General features: G+C 38.2%; 1 protein-coding gene across 6 annotated transcripts in view; it reads right to left on the reverse strand.

Moving 5' to 3' along the window:
• The window catches only part of IBTK (inhibitor of Bruton tyrosine kinase), a 79,091-nt gene that overhangs the window by 54,665 nt on the left and 2,096 nt on the right, over nt 1–22,330 (reverse strand). For 2 of the 6 annotated variants that reach the window (XM_009242032.4, XM_054557784.2), the window contains exons 2-6: nt 14,911–15,588; nt 9,001–9,097; nt 6,712–6,836; nt 2,206–2,277; nt 498–668 (exon numbers count right to left, since the gene is read on the reverse strand). In XM_009242032.4, coding sequence (XP_009240307.3) covers nt 498–668; nt 2,206–2,277; nt 6,712–6,836; nt 9,001–9,097; nt 14,911–15,231 — 786 coding nt within the window. In that variant the 5' untranslated portion in view covers nt 15,232–15,588. Of the gene's footprint in view, nt 1–497; nt 669–2,205; nt 2,317–6,711; nt 6,837–9,000; nt 9,098–14,910; nt 15,589–22,330 lie in introns of all 6 variants that reach the window. The other 4 variants (XM_002817091.6, XM_054557783.2, XM_063724879.1 and 1 more) reach the window with 2 other exon arrangements.

The raw sequence follows: 22,330 nt of genomic DNA on the forward strand, positions 1-22,330 counted from the left end.
TACTATGCTTAATTTCTCCTATTAAAAATAAAGACAACAGGCTGGGTGTGGTGGCTCATGCCTGTAATCCCAGCACTTTGGGAGGCCAAGGCGGGCGGATCACCTGAGGTCAGGAGTTTGAGACCAGCCTGGTCAACATGACAAAACCCTGTCTCTACTAAAAATACCCAAAAAAAAAAAATTAGCCAGGCATGGTGGTGTGTGCCTGTAATCCCAGCTACTCAGAAGGCTGAGGCAAGACAATCGCTTGAACCCAAGGGGCGGAGGTTGCACTCAGCTGAGATCACACCACTGCACTCCAGCCTGGGTGACAGAGCAAGACTCTGTCTCAAAAAATAATAATAATAATAATAAATAATAAAGACAATATATACCACTGAAGATAAAGTTAAATAACAGAAATAAAATAAGTTGCTCTGTCAATAACTTACATTTTTTTGTTCATACAGGTTTTACTGCAAATGTAAAACCTTATTATTTAAAAGAGTAAAGCTTACCTGTCTGGGTACATTACAACTGGAAGGTGGTGGAATAATTCCTAATTGATGAAAAATGTTTAGACCAAATGTATAAACACATCCATCTTCAGTTAATACAACAGTATGATCCTTAGCAGCTGCCACTTGGGAACAATTATGACCATTCAGTCCTTCCACAAGCCGAGGGACCTACAAAATAAAATTAACTTTAGTATACTACATTAACCATTAGATATGCAAATAGAATTTGATGATACTATATCTAAAATGACATGAAATGACATGACCAATACATGGCTGTATCTATCATAGGTAAATTCTACATTTCAGCAAAGGGTAGATGAGTTTAAAAGGATATGGTTGTAAGTTTATGAGCAAAATACATAAGCCCAGTAAGACATTCCAGTGAAATAATTCAATTCAACAAATGATTTTTGAGCCCTTACCAAGTGCAAATTTGTTTGGTATGAATAAAGCGAACTCATCAAAGTATACACTGGTACATTGAAAAAAACAAAAATACAGAATCAATGTTTCCCTTCAGGGAGTAGCCAAACATATAGTATCATATTCCTTTGGAGTCATTTATCTGTCCTGGGTTCAAATCTTACTTCTGTCACTACCTATCTGATCTCAAACCAAATTTCTTAACCTCTCTGTACCTCATTTTCTTCATGTGAAAACAGTGATCAGTCAATAAATGATTGCTATTATTAGTGTCATCATCATGCATAAAATGAAGATAATACCTGTGCCTCACAGGGCTGTTGTGAGGCTTAAGGTAATAATTATAAATGAAAAGCATAAACAATGCTTGGAACAAAATAAACCCTCAAAAATGGAAGTTATTATCATTATAGCTTTCCCTCTTTTTAAAAGCACCATTTAATAGATAAGTATACCAGAAGTCCCCACAAAAAACATCTTAAAATAACCTAGTGAACCAATTTTCTGATAGGTAATGTACTAGGTCTCTTCTAATTAGCACTAAGTTTCGGTAGCACAAATATCAATTTTGTGCCTATATAATGAAAATACTGGCTCAATTCTTAGACCACAGAAATCTTAATGAGAAGTTAAAAACAAAAACCAGAACTACTTCAGGAAAAGTGTTTTACAATTAGTCTGCCTTCTTTTTCGGTTTTTTTTTTTTTTTTTGAGACGGAGTTTCGCTCTTGTTGCCCAGGCTGGAGTGCAATGGCACAATCTCGGCTCACCGCAACCTCCGCCTCCCAGGTTCAAGCAATTCTCCTGCCTCAGCCTCCCAAGTAGCTGGGATTACAGGCATGTGCCACCATGCCCAGCTAATTTTGTATTTTTAATAGAGACAGGGTTTCTCTATGTTGGTCAGGCCAGTCTCGAACTCCCGACCTCAGGTGATCCGCCTGCTTCGGCCTCCCAAAGTGCTGGGATTACAGGCGTGAGCCACTGCGCCCGACCTAGTCTGCCTTCTTTTATTTCAACTCTAGAAACATTTTAAAGCTTATGTAACGCTCCTGACTCAGTATTTGCTATAAGCAAAGTATTACTTTTTTTAATCCTTTTGCATTGTATGTAAATCCTTAATTTGAACATGATATACCAGGAAACAGATTTTTTTTAATCTATTATCAATTGATGTATTATTTCGTCCTTACAGTTGAAAAAAAATTTTAGTTAACTAAATCTTTCAGCTTATCAGCATTTCTCTAAAATTACCTAAATAGTGTAATGACATTTCAATTACCAAGCATGTCTGTTCATCTCCATGTCCTAATCGCCCTCCAGGACCATGACCACAGGTATAAACCTGCCCTTTCTGAGACAGAAACACGGAGTGAAATTTACAAAGCACCACCTTAGGGAAAACAAGAGAATATTATTAAACTTGTCTGAATAAAATATCCTTTATTTTATGAAAAATAGAATATTGTTAATCGTTTAAACAGGATAATGGATACAAGGGGAATTTATAAGACTTTAATTTCCACATTTTAAGTTTTCTGTAATAAAAATAAAAGATATATATGCTTTGTTTTAAAATTATTTCTAAAAACATTGACATGAAAAAAAAGAACAAAGAATTAAGCATGTGTTACCCACAGAAGAGATTACCCAAAGGAAAATATAATTTTAAATCTTCAATTCCAAAAATTAGTAGCCAGTTGTTTTCCAATTTCATGAAATATCAAACAGTAAGAAATGAGCAAAGTGCAACAGGAAGCATAAAGATTACCAAATAGTGATATATGGTACTAATAAAAATAATAGAAACATCTTCAGAGTGTTTTTAAAAAACAATAAAGCCATTTATACATGGCATGGGGGGCAGTATGTCCTTTTCTTTATCTCTGGTTTTATCAACATATCTTTAATATACATTTATAATTATTTTAATAAATAATTTTATATTTATTTTCAAGTTTTTCTCTTTCCTTTCCCACTTCCTTTTTCCTTATCTGCCTCAATCTTAGTACCCTCCCTTGCCCCTGATACACAGACTTACTATTCACATACTACAGAAGACAAAGATACTGAAACAGTTGAACTGCCTCAGCAGAACACAATAACAGGAAACCATCAGCAGTTTTAAATATATATATATTTACATATCTAACCCCGGGCCACATTTTGCTATTTTCCAAGCTCTGATATTCATTATACTCACTTTACCTTAATAATATTTTTAAAATCTTCTCATTTTTAAAGATTGTTTGCATTTATATTTCTTACAACATCTGCAAATATTTCTAACTTGGGATATAAAAAGATGAATAAGAAATAAAGAAACTCTAAAATCATTTCCAGAAAGTCAAGGTCCTTTGGAAAACAAAAAAATTATAAGCTAAACAAGCTCTAAATATTTATACATACCCTAGACTGCTCAGAATTTTCTAAGCACAATATAGCTATCAGATAAAAAAAGTAATGCAAAGATTATTGTCTCATTTAGCTGTACCACAAATACCTAAAAAGTTTAAAAATAAAATCCAAATTTGTATTTTAAATTTACAAGTTGTCAGTGAAATTCATTTTATGAAATAAGAAAGAATACATTTCATTCAATTTTATATTCAATATTAGAATGCCATCCTACAACTGCTGACTTCTACTACTAAACAACAGTTGCAATATTGGACAGTTTTAAGTCACCCAACTTTAAAACCCCAGAATTTTTTTTTTTTTTGAGACAGAGTCTCGCTCTGTCGCCCAGGCTGGAGTGCAGTGGCACAACGTCGGTTCACTGCAAGCTCTGCCTCCCAGGTTCACGCTGTCCTCCTGCCTCAGCCTCCCGAGTAGCTGGGACTACAGGTACCCGCCACCACGCCTGGCTAATTTTTCGTATTTTTGGTAGAGATGGGGTTTCACTGTGTTAGCCAGGATGGTCTCGATCTCCTGACCTCGTGATCTGCCCACCTCGGCCTCCCAAAGTGCTGGGATTACAGGTATGAGCCACCGCGCCCAGCCTAAAACCCTTGAATTTTTAAATGAGAACTGAGCATGGATTTTCCCTTTAATTATCTGGACTATATAATACTAACATTAATAATTTCTGTCTCATGGTAGTTAATTCATTTGGTACTGTATAATACAGAATCAGCCCCTTTTCAATAACAAATGGGGCTCTCTATATAACTGGTACTCAGTTAATATTCCCATACTTGCTTTCTCTTCCCTGACTGAAATTTATACTGATTTCTTTCCTTCAAACTTATCCACTGTGCTTGCTTCACCCTCATTCTGTGGTAAATAAAATCCCTTAGATCCTTAATACCTTCACAAAACACGCCCACTGCCTTGCCTTATCTGAAAAGTGGCTTTCTCTTTGAGTACACTAGTTCACTCACAACCCTGGCAAATGGAATATGCTCAAATATTCCAAACAATATATTTCTTTGGATCAGACATTTCAATCACCCTCTGATTTCCTAATGCCATCATGATTCCTTCACTCTTGTCTTTAAAATCCCTGCTCCGTAACAGCTCATGAAATAAAGGTATATCATGTACTACCTCAGAAAAGGAAAAACAGGTGTCTTTCTTGTGCCACAATTCCAATCAATCATTAGTGGCTGCTAATGGTTGGATTATCATTTTAAGGAGTCTGAGGACCCACTCAAGCTCAGCATGAGAAAAAAAAATTTGACTAGCATGTCTGCAAAAAGTTCTAGACTAAGTGTGAGCAGCTTGTATACTTGCTGCCCCTGCTCTGATTTCTCACCGTCTTGCTCATCCCCCTCACATTCACTAAAGACTTGGACACCAAGCTTGATTTTTGCCCATCACAAGTCCTTTCATTATCCTAAGTTCCCTCCAGGTCTACAGAGATGACCCATAAGAATATTAGCTTTCATGATACCATTCTACTCCCTACTTCTCTAGTCACTTTTCATTCCTATATGGGCTTTTATTCCTGTTCTCTCAAAATTTAATATTCTCTAGAGTTTAAGGATTCTATTGCTTTTTTTGTTCAATTGCTGGTTGTGATGCATTAGGTTGTGACTTTTAGTTTAAAAAATAGTGTTCTATGGAGCCCTAAATACAGTGGTCATATAATTTATGATGCAAACATTTTTGAGAATGAAAGGGGATACTAACAATTACACTAGGAAAATAATCGTAAACCAGAACTGTCCTGGGCAAACTAGGGATATGTTGTCAAAGTAGCTCTAAAAACTGTCTAAGAATTCAATCTCAGGATATAAGCTAAGTGTTGTTATGTATGTCATATATAAATAATAGGTGAAAGTTGGAAAGAGCCAGTACTATAGTGATAAAAACACTCCAAGCTCATATTCTGGATCAAAGAAGTCTTATGAACTTCAAAATGCAGAAAGAATATAACTAGGAAGTTGTAGGAAATATAAGTTGAAATGGTAATTTAGGAAGACTGAAAAAGTTCTTACATTCCAAGCCACAGAGTTTGGACTTTATCCAAAGGTGACTTAGCAGATAAATACATAATTAGCTCTGTTTTAAGACAAATAATTCTGGAGAAGAATATTATTGGGGTTGAAATGAATGGAGCCAAAAAGTCAAATTAGGACACTGCTGTCACTGTCCAAAAGAAGAGCTTGAAAAGGACATGGCAGCTAGGTTCATGAGACAGAAAAGAACTAAATAGACATGCTCTGAGGTATCATCTTCAGGATTTAAAAATTGAGATTTATAACATTAAAAATTGAATCGGGTAGTTTAGGAGTGGCAAAAATAACACTTCAGACATTCTAAATTTAAATATCTTGAAAGAATACCCACAGTACAACTGAAATAAAGTTCAAGAGAAAGACTGGGGCTAGAGATACACATACATACACACATATACACAATGTAATACAGAAAGATCTGTCAACAGCAGCTGTATCTAGGGAAGTAGAAGATAACATGCATTATAAGGATATAAAACCACAGGCCAAATCTTTACAATTGTATCTATTAAAATTTTACAATTACTTACATTTAAGAACTCAGGTTCACAAAAAGCATCACTTGTGCCTAAGCATCTAAGGGCAAATTTTTGAACCCCACACTTCCAAAACATTGCTTGTCTGTCTCCATAAGTGATGAAATTTTAGTTTTATCTACTATCCAATCTGAGAACTGAGACTTAGACATTTAATTATTTATTGCTTGTCAGTGCGAATACAAATAATTAAATAGAATGGCTGGCAGTTTACCAGACCCTCAGTTAAAAAACTCTATAGCCTTTCCAGACTGCTGTCATCCAACTTCACATCAGATTAAACATATTCTCTTCATGATAAATAGCTTGGAACCTAAAAACATTATTTCATTACAAAAAAATTGCAAGAAGTGTGTTGTTTTCTAAATTGAAATTATTTTAGGTTTTAATGCCACCAAAAAAAAAAGAACTGTTGTTCACTTATCAAAAATAACACTGAGCTTCAACAAATTCACTTGCGAAACAGCTTACAGAATTGTAATGTTTGTTAAATAGAAAAGCTAGAAAATCAAGAGAAGCTCTACCCTCTTAAATTAAACTATCTGTATAACATTTTCTAATTTCTAACACTAATTGCACAAATATCTTATATTTTAGGGTATTTTACAAAGTCTAAATATAATTAAGGCTAACAATATCTAAAATAAAATTAGCAAAGTTCTACTGATTGATTTCCTCATTAAAATGTTACCGTACCTCAAAGTTATGTAATCCACATGAAAAGCTGAACAATCAAATACAAAAGTTCTTTCTCATCTCTAAAAGTATATAGATTGTACTTGAAAATACCTGCTTGATATAAATCCCACTCCTAGAGAACAGATCCACCAACTCTGGATGATGTTTGCTATTCTGGCTTCCATGACCCAGGGTAAAATTTGTATTATCGCCCCAAGTATAAACATCTGTAGGATCTAAAATAAAAATTAGTTTTTATACTTTTTTATATTTTAAAACAAATATAAGAACTAATTTAACTACAATATTTAGAAAGATGCAACACTCTTTTGTGAATGAATATATTAATATGATATTAGGTAATTCTAGAAATAGAAAATCCAAATCACAGTACAGGTCTGTCTCAATGCAAGCAATCAAACATTTGTTCCTTGCTTCTTTTCTTTTTTTTTTTTTTTTAATAATTGAGACAAGGTCTCACTATGTTGCCCAGGCTGGTCTTCACCTCACGGGCTCAAGTGATCCTCCCACCTCAGCCCCGCAAAGTGCTAGGATTACAGGCATGAGCCACTCTGCCCAGGCTGTTTGTTGTTTCTTTAGCAGCTAAAGTTTAACTGCCAAATGAGTAAAACACCACCGGCCATATCTACTTAGTTTCCATGAAAATAATAAATAGAACTATATCAAATGTAAGATATTATTAATCCACACAGACAAAGGTTCTAAATGCAGCAAATGTGATATTACTCTTTGTACAGGAACATTAACTTTCAATACTTTGTTTTTCATAGACACGAAATCACACTAGTGATTAGGGTAAAGCCCATTAAACAGGAATACAAATCACAGCTAAGTTCATGACATAAATCTTCATTTTTATTTTAGAAAATGATAAAGTCTTAGAATGGAATTATCACTGTTACCTGCAATGCAGTATCCAGGGTAGAAACAGAAATACAGAATGTGTCCTTACTCAGCTTGCTCACTAGTTAAATGCAAACTATACAGTGCCCCAATTAAATCTTTTCTTTTCTGCCAATTCCCACTTCCAAATCTCAAAGAGCAAACAAACTGGAGGGATAAGTGAAACTGAGAATGTGTGAATAAAAAAATAATTGGAGCCGGGCACAGTGTCTCACGCCTGTAATCCCAGCACTTTGAGAGGCCAAGGCGGGAGGATCACTTGAGTCCAAGAGTTCCAGATTACCCTGGTCAATGTGGCAAAACCTCATCTCTATAAAAAAATATAAAAATTGGCAGCACGCAGTGGCTCATGCCTGTAATCCCAGCACTTTGGGAGACCGAGGCAGACGGATTACCTGAGGTGAGGAGTTCAAGACCTGACCAACATAAAGAAACCGCATCTCTACTAAAAATACAAAATTAGCCGGGCGTGGTGGCTCATGCCTGTAATCTCAGCTACTCAGGAGGCTGAGAGAAGAGAGCCTCTCAGCTTGAACCCGGGAGGCGGAGATTGCAGTGAGCCAAGATCACGCCATTGCACTCTAGCCTGGGCAATAAGAGGGAAACTGTCTCAAAAAAAAAAAAAAAAAAATTAACTGGGCATGGTGGCATGGGTCTATACTCCCAGCTACTTGGAGGGCTGAAGTGAGAGGATGGCTTAAGCTCAGAAGGTTGAAGCTGCAATGAGCCATGTTCATGCCACTGCACTCCAGCCTGACTGACAAAGCGAGACCCTATCTCAACAACAACCACAAAAATAATGATAATTTCCAGAGACCCTATCTCAAAAATAACAAAAGGAATAAAAATTTCCATTCCTTTTTCCTTCTACCTCAATGCTGATGTTACTTTCTGAGTATATATCAATTACTTTACAGTAGTTACAATTATAACAGTCTCCCATTTTAGATTGTACTTTTATATAGACATAAATATGGATTGAAATTTTAAAATACAAAATAAAATTGTTCTGAATATGAAACAAAAAATATCCAACATATACCAAAGTAAAATTTCTTTGCAGATAGCCACACACAAATAAATTTCCCCACTACTTTAAGAAGAATAAAATTTCATTAAAATTTTCTAAGCTAAGCTGCACCTTAATGGAATACATTTGTAAATTTTTTTTTTTTTTTTTTTTTTTGAGACGAAGTCTAGCTCTATCATCCAGGCTGGTGTGCAGTGGCAAGATCTCAACTCACTGCAACCTCTGCCTCCCAGATTCAAGCAATACTCTTGCCTCAGCCTCTAAGATTGCCTAGAGGACCTAGGATTGCCTGTAGCTAGGATTGTATTTTTAGTAGAGATGGGGTTGTACCATGTTGGTCAGGCTCGAACTCCTGACCTCAAGTGATCCGCCTGCCTCGGTCTACCAAACTGCTGGGATTACAGGTGTGAGCCGCAGCGCCCAGCCCATTTGTGAAGTTTTCTTACCAGTATTCTTGAATACTACATGAGTTGGTCTATCCTTCATTACAAGATCCAAAGCTGACAAGCCTTCTTTATCTTGAATATACAGACTAACACCATGCTAAAACAAACAAACAAAAAAATACATAAATACATATATATATATTATCAATTACCTACAATCAGTAACTTCCTATTTATTTATTTTTTTTGAGACAGAATTTCGCTCTTGTTGCCCAGGCTGGAGTGGTGCAATGGCGCAATCTCGGCTCACCACAACCTCCACCTCCCAGGTTCAAGCAATTCTCTTGCCTCAGCCTCCCAAGTAGCTGGGATTACAGGCATCCACCACCACGCCCAGCTAATTTTGTATTTTTAGTAGAGACGGGGTTTCTCCATGTTGGTCAGGATGGTCTCGACCTCCTGACCTCAGGTGATCCACCTGCTTTGGCCTCCCAAAGTGCTGGGATTACAGGCTGAGCCACCACACCTAGTGGACTTCCCATTCTTATGTATCAAAAAGTCAGATAATCAACCCCATAAATACACTGAAAAAAAATTTAATAACAATTATCTCTCATATTCACACACATTTTTCTCTCATATACTGCAGAGAATAATTTTAAAAATCACATATCTGACTCTTGCTGGAATAAGGAAAGGATCAGAAAATGTGAAGAAATAAAAAATTAACATTTTAAATAGAAATTAACTACATGTGAAGTTTTTTTTGCAGTGGGGAAGGAATCTGGCCTTGTCGCCCAGGCTGGAGTGCAATGGCACGATCTCAGCTCACTGCAACCTCCGCCTCCCAGGTTCAAACAATTCTCCTGACTCAGCCTCCCGAGTAGCTGGGATTACAGGTGCCCGCCACCATACCCGGCTAATTTTTGTATTTTTAGTAGAGATGGGGTTTCACCACGTTGGCCAGGCTGGCCTCGAACTCCTGACCTCATGATCAGCCCGCCTCAGCCTCCCAAAGTGCTGCGATAACAGGTGTGAGCCACCGTTCCCGGCCATGTGAACATTTTTGATGATAAAGCATTTCTGATACCCCTTTAATACCCCATAAATACACTGTCCCTACAAGTCCCTAGCTCTGGGTTGTGTCGTGTGGGAGTGCATGTGAACATAAACATTTAACTCTTTTTGCATTTGAGGAGCCATACTCTGCTGGGCGCAGTGGCTCATGACTATAATCCCAGCACTTTGGGAGGTGGGCAGATGAATCACCTGAGGTCAGGAGTTCAACGTCAGCCTGGCCAACATGGTGAAACCCATCTCTAGTAAAAATACAAAAATTAGTCAGGTGTGGTGGTGCATGCCTATAATCCCAGCTACCTGGGAGGCTGAGGCAGGAGAATCACCTGAACCCAGGACACAGAGGTTGCAGTGAGCTGAGATCGCGCCACTGCACTCCAGCCTGGGCAACAAGAGCGAAACTCCATCTCAAAAAAACAAAAAAAAATTATCCGGGGAAGGAGAGACATAAAATTTCAAATCAGTTTATTATATTTAGTTTATACTTACTCTATTTTAGTTTGAGGAATTTTTTCTTATTTATAATTTGACAGTTAATTGTTTATGACCTGTTTATTCTGCGAGGTATCTGATATCCCTTCAATATATTTTGTTTATGTTACCATAGTTGGTTCCAGTTGCATGCAAAAAGAACTCTAATACATCAATATTTATCAAGCATGTTCCCATTTGTTCATTAATTTTTGTTGTTATTGTTTTTTTTTTTTTGAGACGGAGTCTCGCTCTGTCACCCAGGCTGGAGTGCAGTGGCGTGATCTCGGCTCACTGCAACCTCCATCTCCTGGGTTCAGGCGATTCTTCTGCCTCAGCCTCCCCAGTAGCTGGGATTACAAGCATGTGCCACCATGCCCAGCTACTTTTTGTATTTTTAGTAGAGATGAGGTTTTGTCATGTTGCCCAGGCTGGTTTCGAACTCCTGACCTCAGCTGATCTGCCCGCCTCGGCCTCCCAAAGTGCTATAATTACAGGTGTGTGCCACTGTGCCCGGCCATTGTTCATTAATTTAATTGCTTGGTTTTGGTTTATCTCCCTCTAGTAGAATAAAAACTTAAACAAAGAAGGGATTCTGTCTTGTTCACTGCAATATCCCTAGCACCTGGATTACTGCCTGGCACATATCAGGCACTCAAAAAATATTTGTTCCAAATACCTCACAGACAGTATATTATTTAATCCATATAACCTATGATTCTGTTAAGTCTTCTATTTACAAATGGGAAAAATTAAAGCAAGTTCTTCCAGAATAGTAAGTAAACCACCAGTATAAAAGAGCAATGGTTTAGCAACAACAGATACAGCAGGACTCCACAAGCATAAACAGTCTTTACCAGCCACGCATCCTGTCATGGAATCAAGAAGCCCCAAAAAAGCTGCATAAGATAATCTGTCTCTATTCCAGCTTTTTGTAGGCAACAAGTTTCTGCTAAGGTTTTATATCTTTGGCAATAAGAAACTGACAATTTACTGTGCAATTTACAAATGTTATAGCTGTAAAGTTTTATCAAATGCAAATTCATTAAAATGTGTGTGGTTTCTTCCTGATAATCCGTAATACCTGAAGTGCTACAGCTGGCATCAGAGACAGAACTGACATGAAGACACTTATCACTGCACCCCTTCCAATTAAAGAAGTGTTGGAAGGTCAAAGTAAAAAAATATGCTGAACAAAAGCAGACAGCCTACCAACATGAGAAGGCTGAATGGTTAATACAGGATTTAGGGGAAAACCATCAGTGGAATACATCCACTGTTATATATCTATCACTGATCAGCAGGGCTCTGATGCCAATAAGACAGTCAAGCTAAGGGCAAGGTGGCAACGGCACAATTTCCTGGCTTCTATTAGCCAAGGTGGTTAGAGTGATTGAGGAATTCGATAGGGCAATAAAATCTCACAGGGAGGAAAGGACCAAAATTCAGTCCAGACCATAACTATTTCAAACTGTAGCCCTAAATGCTAACACCTAAATGGCAACCCCTAGGATGGCAGGAAACCCAAACCCAGGGACCTTCTCAAACTCAACAGGGTTGGCAGTCATCCAACTTTCCAGCAGAAACTGAAAAAAAAAGCCAAGGTTTTACAGGTGGAAAAGGGTAAGAATGCTGCTGATAGATGCTTTAACTCTTACTAACCTAGCTTTCCCTATAATGACAATAAGGGAATTAAACAGATACCCTAAGGTTTCAGATATAAGAGGAATCTGCTCTACCGTTAACAAACTTAAAAATGCTTTTCTTCATGGATAGTCCCTGGGGAAAAAAAAAAAAGGAAAGTGCTATTATTATTCTCTTTTTATAGATAAAACTGAAGTTCAAGATTTAATAATTTGTCCACGATGATCCAGTAAGAAATAGTAGCAGCAGCAGCAGCAGCAGCAGCAGTAGTAGTAGAATATAGTTCTAGTAGTAGTAGTAGTAGTAGTAGTAGTAGTAGTAGTAGTAGTAATAGTAGAAGATCAGTAGGGAGTTTAACTCCACAAAAGAATATTTTACTATTACTATATAATACAAATTATTCTGATCAGTAAATGTGACTACATAAAAGCCACTACAGAAATATTTTTTAAGTCAAAATTAAATGAAGACACTGAAGGTAAGCTTCTTAATTTGACCAGAAGTTCCTTAAGGTCCAGAACTGTTTTTTTCTTTTCCAGGTCCTCCACAAACATGACAAAATCCCTATACAAAAAAAAATTGTTAAATTTAAGGCTGGACATGGTGGCTCACGCCTGTAATCCCTGCACTTTGGGAGGCTGACGCAGGTGGATCACTTGAGATTAGGAGTTCAAGACCAGCCTGGCCAACATGGGGAAACCCCATCTCTACTAAAAATACAAAAATAAGCCGGGCATGGTGGCACATGCCTGTAATCTCAGGTACTGGGAAGGCTGGGGCAAGAGAACTGCTTGAACCTGGGAGGTGGAGGTTGCAGTGAGCAGAGATCACACCACTGCACTCCAGCCTGGGTGACAAAGCGAGACTTCGTCTCAAAAAAAAAATAAAATAAATAAAATAAAATAAAATTTAAAACTCATGAGTTCTGATAGTGAGTTTCTAATTTGCATTCATTAGCAAAATGACATTGGAGTGTATCTGAAAACCTTTATTATTTGCCTATTCAATACAACACACCTAATCTACTAGAAAGAAAATTTTATATAAACAATTTTAATGATTTTTTTTTTTTTGAGACAGAGTCTTCCTCGGTTGCCCAGGCTGAAGTACAGTGGTGCGATCTCAGCTTACAGCAACCGCCGCCTCCCGGGTTCAAGTGATTTTCCTGCCTCAGCCTCCCAAGTAGCTAGGATTACAGGTGTGTGCCACCACACCCAGCTAATAATTTTCGTATTTTTAGAAGAGACAGGGCTTCACCATGTTGGCCAGGCTGGTCTTGAACTCCTGATCTCAGGTGATCCACCTGCCTTTGCCTCCAAGAGTGCCGAGATTACAGGCATGAGCCACCGCACCTGGCCATCAATTTCTTTTTTTGAGACAGTCTCACTCTGTCGCCTAGGCTGGAGTGCAGTGACACAATCTTGGCAAACTGCAACCTCTGCCTCCTGGGCTCAACTGATTCTCATGCCTCAGCCTCCCAAGTAGCTAAGACTACAAACACATGCCACTACACCCGGCTAATTTTTGTATTTTTAGTAGAGATGGCGTTTTACTATGTTGGCCAGGCTTGTGTTGAACTCATAACCTCAAGTGATCGGCCCACCTCGGCCTCCAAAGTGCTAGGATTACAGCATGAGCCACCACACCTGGCCTCATCAGTTTCTTTAGCGCTTATAAACACCGTATGCTAACTAAACAAGAAATGAAACATACTACTCAAAAACACAATTCCTAAATAATGTTCAACAACTAGTGCCCTTTTAAAGTTAATAGGACGGGTGTGGTGGCTCATGCCTGTAATCCCAGCACTTTGGGAGGCTGAGGTGGGTGGATCACGAGGTCAGGAGATCGAGACCATCCTGGCTAACACAGTGAAACCCCATCTCTACTAAAAAAATACAAAAAATTAGCCGGGTGTGGTGGTGGGCGCCTATAGTCCTAGCTACTTGGGAGGCTGAGGCAGAAGAATGGTGTGAACTCGGGAGGTGGAGCTTGCAGTGAGCCGAGATCAGGGGCCACTGCACTACAGCCTGGGTGACAGAGCGAGACTCCATCTCAAAAAAAAATAAAATAAAATAATGTTAATAATATAGTTACTTAAGAATAAATCATTTTAAAATACTAAAAGATATTGTTACAAAAATACTAATTGAGATGCCATTAGACTGGGGCAGCTCTAGCACTTTAAGTTCATCTGTAAGTAAACAGACAGCCAGTAAACAGTAAAATGAAACTAGAGTCTTTACCAATCAGAAACCACCAACTAACCTCTAACTAGGGTCTTTCCACTCTAACCAATTAAATATATTTTCTTTGTCTTTCTTCTGCATTAGCCTATAAAAGCTCACTGCTCAGGCTGCAGCACAGCATTCTGAGCCTCTTCTGGTTCTGAATGCTGCCCGATTCATAAATCATTCTTTGTGCAAATAAATTTTGCTTACTTAATGTAAAGTATTTCTTTTAATAATGTATAATACTCATTAAATGATGTATGGGATTTAGTTCAAAATATTATGAGATGTACAAATAACACAAAATTGGCCAACAGTTCATTATATATAGTAAGCTTTGATAAATGTTTAAAATTTTACATCACAAAAAAGTTAAATAAAAGGATATATGGAGTTTTAACTGCAAAGATCAGTTACAGTAGTAAGAGATAGCAAACAAGTAAGAAAAAATGCAAATATTTTCCAAAAAGCATGTAGGATGTATGAAAATGATTAAGAAAAACATATTCTGGACTAAATACATTTAAAATAAACAAATGACACTTACCTTCAATAGAGACCAAACACAATCAATATGTCCATAAAAAATGCTTCTGTGCAATGCTGTCCATCCAGACTCTTTGTCTTTCACCAACAGATCCACTCCTTTCTGAATAAGCCATTCTAACACTCCTTTCTTTCCACAGGAGGAAACAAGGTGGAGGGCATTCCTGCCAAAAACATCCTTGATAGTTGCAGCATTGTAACAATGACTGGAGAGAAAGGCCTTAATCTGGTTTTCGCTCCCCTTTGTTACCACAGAAAGGACATCCAAAGCATGCTTCAGGGATCGACACTTCGATGTGCAGTCAGGCATGGGTGAATTCATCCTAATTGTTTTTATACCACTTACTTTGGAATCGTGAAAACTAATTTTAAAAAATGAAAAAGCCAGGACACAAAGGTGCTACTGAGGAAGTTACCGAGAATAAATTACCTTTTTAGGATAATTTAAATCCTCATGACAATAGTATAAAACTATATATCTTTATACAATTTTTTGGCACTTAAATCAAAAAAATTATAAATAGCTCTATAAAGTTCATATCAAATACAAGTTCTTCATTTAAAAAAATTCCACAGTTTATAAATTATTCCTGGAGTCAAGCACCAAGGGGGAGTGCGGAGGGGAACTCCCCCTCCACACTGTCTGATCCTTTTAAATATCCATAATTGCAAGGGTGACCTATAAGAGAAAGAGAAGAGACAATAAAAATTCAAAATCTGTCTCTCGCTCTCCTTGAGTACTTTAGAACACAACTACCTCCATATTTAGATGCCCTTAACCCATTTATGCTTAGTGTTCCATTACTGGAACACTAAGCTTGCGGGAGTTATTTACATCCTAATGCTCAAGGTCATCGCCAAGGTCTGATTTTTCACAAAAAACATTTGCAACCTCTGGCATAAATGGGTTAATTCCTTTTTTTTTCTTAAATCTATCGACCTCTCATATTTATGGTACCTATATTTTTATCTGTCATCCTTACTCCATTTTCCACTCTCATGTTTAAAGTTAACCCATATTGGTTGTACTCTGGAGTTTCTCTCTTTCTTTCCAGTCCTTCATTCTTTCTATGCTGTATTTTTACACTCTACTAGTTATGTCCCCACAAGCTATGAATATGCTTAAATCTCCCATCTTTCTAAGAATCCCATCCCAAACCTATACCCCCTAAAACTATATCATCACCACCAACACAACAATAACCAACACTCTCATCAGTTATTCCGTTTTTACTAAGTACCCAGGCACTGTGTAAATATTGTTACCTCTGCCTGAAAAGTCCTTCATCACATGAAGAGATGATAATTAAACAAAGGTATTAAAACAACTGGATAGCTATCTTTAAAAAACAACTTTAGATACTGTACTTACTTTATATCTTATACCAATATAAATTCTAGATGGTTCAAAGACAAACAAAAAAATGAAACTACAAAAGCACTGGATGAAAATACAAAAGACTCTTTTTATAATCACAAAGTACAAAACACCTTTCTAAGTAGGATCTGAAATCCAAAAGTCATAAAAGATTAATTCAATAGTTTAAAAATTACATTAAAAAGTTTAAAGACAAAAGGAGAAAAATTTGCCTCAATATATATGGTCTTTTAGATCTTCCTTAATGTGTAGTCTTTGGGAGCAGAGAAAATCGGCTATAAGAAGACTATTTAGAAGGACATACAAGAGTTTACTATATGTATAGGGAAAACTTCCATGCATCAGAGGGAAGTATGAAATATTCTAAATCTGTATTTTTCCACTCTCACTTCATACCACACCAAGAGTCAGAAATCTGAGATCTAACTAGTTTTCTGATCTTAACTACTTTGATTTCTCCACCTGGAAACTAGATGATTATAATCCTCTCTATTAGGCTGGTACAAAAGTAGCTGCAGATTTTGCTAGTAAAAGTAATGGCAATGGCCAGGCGCAGTGGCTTACACCTGTAATCCCAGCACTTTGGGAGGCTGAGGCACGCAGATCACCTGAGGTCGGGAGTTTGAGACCAGCCTGACCAACACGGAGAAACCCAATCTCTACTAAAAACACAAAATTAGCCAGGCGTGGTGGCACATGCCTGTAATCCCAGCTACTCGGGAGGCTGAGGCAGAAGAATCGCTTGAACCCAGGAGGCAGAGTTTGTGGTGAACCAAGATCACACCATTGCACTCCAGCCTGGGCAACAAGAGCAAAATTCTGTATCAAAAAAAAAAAAAAAATTAATGGCAATTACTTTTAAGAATCCAATCCCAAACCTATACCCCCTAAAACTATATCACCACCACCAACACAACAACCAACCCTCTAAAAGTAATGGCAATTATTTTTAATGGCAAAACCCGCAATTACTTTTGCACCAACTTAATAGCTCCAGATCTGTTCTACTAATCTATACATTCTGTAATTTGATATAGTCCTCATAAAAATCATTTCCCCCTTAAAACGTTGATTTGAACAACAACAACAAAAAGAACAAGATAAAACAAATAAAAATGTGTTTGGGGGCCGGGCATGGTGGCTCACGTCTGTAATCCCAGCACTTTGGGAGGCCGGGGTGGGCAGACCATGAGGTCAAGAGATCAAGACAATCCTGGCCAAGATGGTGAAACCCCGTCTCTACTAAAAATACAAAAATCAGCTGGGCGCACTCCTGTAATCCCAGCTACTTGGGAGGCTGAGGCAGGAGAAACGCTTGAACCCAGGAGGTGGAGGCTGCAGTGAGCGGAGATCGCGCCACTGCACTCCAGCCTGGTGACAAAGCGAGACTCTGTCTCAAAAACAAAACAAAACAAAACAAAACAAAAGCTGGGCACAGTGGCTCATGCCTGTAAACCCAGCACTTTGGGAGGCCAAGGCGGGCGGATCACGAGGCCAGGAGATCGAGACCATCCTGGCTAACACGGTGATACCCCATCTCTACTAAAAATACAAAAATTAGCTGGGCGCACGCCTGTAATCCCAGCTACTTGGGAGACTGAGGCAGGAGAAACGCTTGAACCCAGAAGGTGCAGGCTGCAGTGAGCCGAGATCCCGCCACTGCACTCCAGCCTGATGACAAAGCGAGACTCCGTCTCAAAAACAAAACAAAAGCCGGGCACGGTGGCTCATGCCTGTAATCCCAGCACTTTGGGAGGCCGAAGCGGGCGGATCACGAGGTCAGGATATCGAGACCATCCTGGCTAACACGGTGAAACCCCGTCTCTACTAAAAAAATACAAAAAATTAGCCGGGTGTGGTGGCGGGCGCCTGTAGTCCCACCTACTTGGGAGGCTGAGGCAGGAGAATGGCGTGAACCCGGGAGGCGGAGCTTGCAGTGAGCCAAGATCGTGCCACTGCACTCCAGCCTGGGCGACAGAGAGACTCTGTCTCAAAAAAAAAAAAAAAAAAAAGTGGTAGCAAAGAGAAAAAAAGGTACCAATCGTCAAGTACTTTTATTTAAAAGGTTAAAAACGGAAAGCATGATACAGTAGTTCCTCATTATCCATTTGCTTTCTATGGTTTCTATTACCCACAATCAAACACAGTCCAAAAATATTAAATGAAAATTTTGGAAATAAACAATTTATGTTTTAAATTGCATGCCATTCTGAGCAGTATGATGAAATCTCATAGTGTCCCACTCCAAACCACTCCACCTCACCTGAGACATGAATCATACATTTGTCCAGCGTTGCCATACTGTACATGCTACCAACTCGATAGTCACTGAGTAGCCCTCTTGGTTAGCAAATTGTAAAAACATAGCATATATAGGGTTCAGTACTCTCTGCAGTTTCAGGCATCCACTGGGGGTTTTAGAATGTGTCCTTGGATAAGTAGGGACCATTTATTGTATGTGGCAAAATAGTTCATCCAGTTAATTTCATTATTTTAAAGCTCTAAAATCCCACCATGTTTGTATTTTCAGTGTATGCATAATACCTGGAAGGAACTACTTATTGGTGAATCACTCAAACCTTACATTAAAGAATTAAGATACAACAGAAAAGAATTCCCTAATTCATTAGTATATATAATGTAAACATTTAAAGGGGAAAAAAAGAATGTTAAAAAGTCATTCCATACTATCATATAGAGAAAGCAGCACCTACAGAATACTATGAACATAAACATGGAAGCGATTAAGAGCTAGGATTTCTTAGAGTTTTACATATATAGATTCGAATATAGCAATGTCAGCTGTTATCAGTTATATAACTAAAAAATGACATAATCTCTCCAAGTCGTTTCTTCACCTGAAAATAGAAACAATCCACAGACTTCACAGGGTTACTATAATGATAAATGAAACTACCTAACATGGTACCTGGCACTAAATATGCATTCAACGAATAATAGTTTTCATTACTATTGTTTCTTCAGTCATAAAAAGGTAATAAATTTTAATTCCAAAATTCATGTTTGAGCTTCATTATCACTGTTACCACTTCTCCAAAGAAACCATTATTGCTAAAGTTACTAATGACTTTCAAATTACCAAACACTTTTAGATATTTTCAATTCTTACTTGCCTTCCCTGCTTTTATGTCTTTAAAACCTCATTCCCTTAAGGAGTCAAAAAGAGATCCAGGAAGGGCAGGAAGTCGCAGAAACATTTAAGCATGGGCTCTCTCTCTTAACCACTTCTTCCTAGGGCATTATCGCTTCCCCTGTCCTTCAAACTGGCCTTCTCTCAAATGATCCTCAGTCCTCTACTTCATATTCTCCCTGATAGCTTCAATCCTTTTCATGCTTTTAGCTCTACTGTACACATGATTATAAATCCCCAAATCTGTCTCTTGCCCTAAACTCCAGGCCCATATTTCCAATGCCTATTGTACTTCTTATCTATGCATTCAAAAACTGCTTAATGAAGGGGAAGAAAGCAAAGGAAATAAGCATTTAAAGACCTAATACATAAGAATGCTTTACATCAGACCAGTCAAGTAAACCACCCAAATCATACCACCAAGAAAAGAGGGAGTCAGACTTCAAATACAGATCTGTTTAATGATGAGGTCCATGCTATTTCTGCTACGCTACACTGTCTCCTTCAGCGCATCCACAGTAGGTCACAAGGCATTGGGAATACAAAAATAATTAGGACCTAAATATTTTAGATAAAATAAAATACAGGTTCATGGATAATAGGTGGATGCACAGCTAGTTTAACATATGTACTAACTGAACAAAACTTATGATCTATTACACAGTTCCTATTATCAAAGGGTCACAGTTTGGTAGAAGAGAGTAATTTTATTTAGGCAAGTAACTAAAACATATAATTATAAACCTACGGTCAAGATAAAACAAGTGACACGTAGGAACGGGGAGTGCAGAAGAGGGGTCCAGGGAAGACTTTCTACAGGAGATATATAAACTATGTATAAACTAAGACTTAAAAGATGAGTACTGGCCAGGCACAGTGGCTCATGCCTGTAGTCCCAACACTTTGGGAGGCTGAGGCAGGCAAATCACTTGAGCCCAGGACTTTGAAATCAGCCTGGGCAACATAGTGAAACCCGTCTCTACAAAAAAAAATACAAAAATTAGATGTAGTGGCACATCCCTGTAGTCCCAACTACTCTGGAGGCTGAGGTGGGAGGATCACTTAAAACTGGTCAGTCAAGGCTGCAGAGAGCCAAGATCATGCAACTGCACTCCAGCCTGAGCTACTGAGCGAGACTCCTTCTAAAAAAAAAAAAAAGAGTACCATATGCGTTGGCCTGATAAATTCTGGGTGAGAGCACATTTGAAGCAGAAGGGATAGTAAATATAAAAGAACTAGAATCATCTTGGTCCATTCCAAAATTTCTAAATAATTCAGAAGACAGAAAGAAGTGAGGCCTAACATACACACAAGGATAGACAGGATTTTGAACAGCCTTATGTGCCTTTCCTTAGACATTAAAAAAAAAAGGGCAGGCAATCCAAAGACTTAGGATCTTGAATTGACAAGATGTGGTGGTAATTCCCAGGTTTCTGGCTTGGAGAACAGATAGGGAAACTAGAAAGAAGAGTAAGGGGTCAATACTTTGGAAGTGAGTAAAGCAAAACAAAACTAAACAACGGAACAAACACACAAAAATTATAGGTGAAATTTTGTTTTATACATTATACATAGTGCTCTACATAAATATAATCCTTATTTCAGCCTTATTATTGCCCCTGTAAATATGATCACTTTCATTTTCTGATGAGGAAATTCATGTGAAAGTTTAAAAAAGCCTACCTAAAATAATACCGACAGAAAAGTACTCTTGATCCTACCTATTCTATGCTACCAAACTGCTCTCCCAAAAGGCAGTTAGAAAAATTTCAATTAAACTAGCATAGTGTAGTAGAAAAAAGTACCATGGAATTTAATTCAAAATAATTGAATTCAAAAGCAGTTTGGTAGGGCAGCTGGAGACTCAAGCGATTCTGCCTCAGCCTCCCGAGTAGCTGGGATTACAGGCACACATCACCATGCCTGGCTAATTTTTTTGTATTTTTGGTAGAGACGGGGCTTCACCATGTTGGCCTCGAACTCCTGACCTCAAGTGATCCGCCCACCTTGGCCTCCCAGACTGCTGGGATTACAGGCATCTTTTTTTTTTTTTTTTTTTTTTTTGAGATGGTGCCACACTCAGTTGCCCAGGATGGAGTGCAGTGGCGCGATCTCGGCTCACGGCAACCTCCACCTCCCGGGTTCAAGCAATTCTCAGCCTCCCCAGTAGCTGGGATTACAGGTGTGAGCCACCGCGCCCGGCCTAAAAAATTTCTTGAAGTAAACTCTGGTTTGACTAAAGCTTCTGCAAATATTTGCAAATGTAATCATTTTTAGAAATCAGTTTTGTCCTCATCTACCTTGCCTCAATTTCTAAAACAAAGAAAAATCAAGGAATTCAAAATACAAAATGAGAAATGATCAAGAGGAGGCTGGCAAGCCTGTGAATTTACACCACTTAATGGGCACTGAAACACTACTACTCATAAAAGTCATATCCTTTCAGTATTTCTGATAAATTTCAAATGGCCTACTTCGAGGCATAAGTTAAAAGGTGCTACATGAATCTCTGGCTAACACAGTCAAGTTTTATGAACCACGTTGGATAACAGGAGTCAAGGACGGCCTATGTTACCTAATTCGCAGCTGAACTAAAACTCTTTGAGCCAGACAGCTCTGCCTGTTACAAAAACAAAAGGCCTGTCTTCTCTGTCTCTCTCAACCCCACCCTCCAAAAAGAATCAGTTCCTTTTTACGTAGCAGTCAATGTCCACTTATCAGATTTCACGACCTGCTTCCCGAGAGTCAGTATCCCCAGGGTGGACTCAAACTTGTGACTCCAGGAAGGGGATAAGGAACATGAGCGCCCACAGGAATGGCTTCAAATCCAAGACTCGAAGGAAAGTGACACTACACAACTATCACAACTAGGAATGCAATGTCGCTGGAGGG

The sequence above is a fragment of the Pongo abelii genome, chromosome 5 (genome assembly GCF_028885655.2).
Source record: "Pongo abelii isolate AG06213 chromosome 5, NHGRI_mPonAbe1-v2.0_pri, whole genome shotgun sequence".
Classification (NCBI taxonomy): domain Eukaryota; kingdom Metazoa; phylum Chordata; class Mammalia; order Primates; family Hominidae; genus Pongo; species Pongo abelii.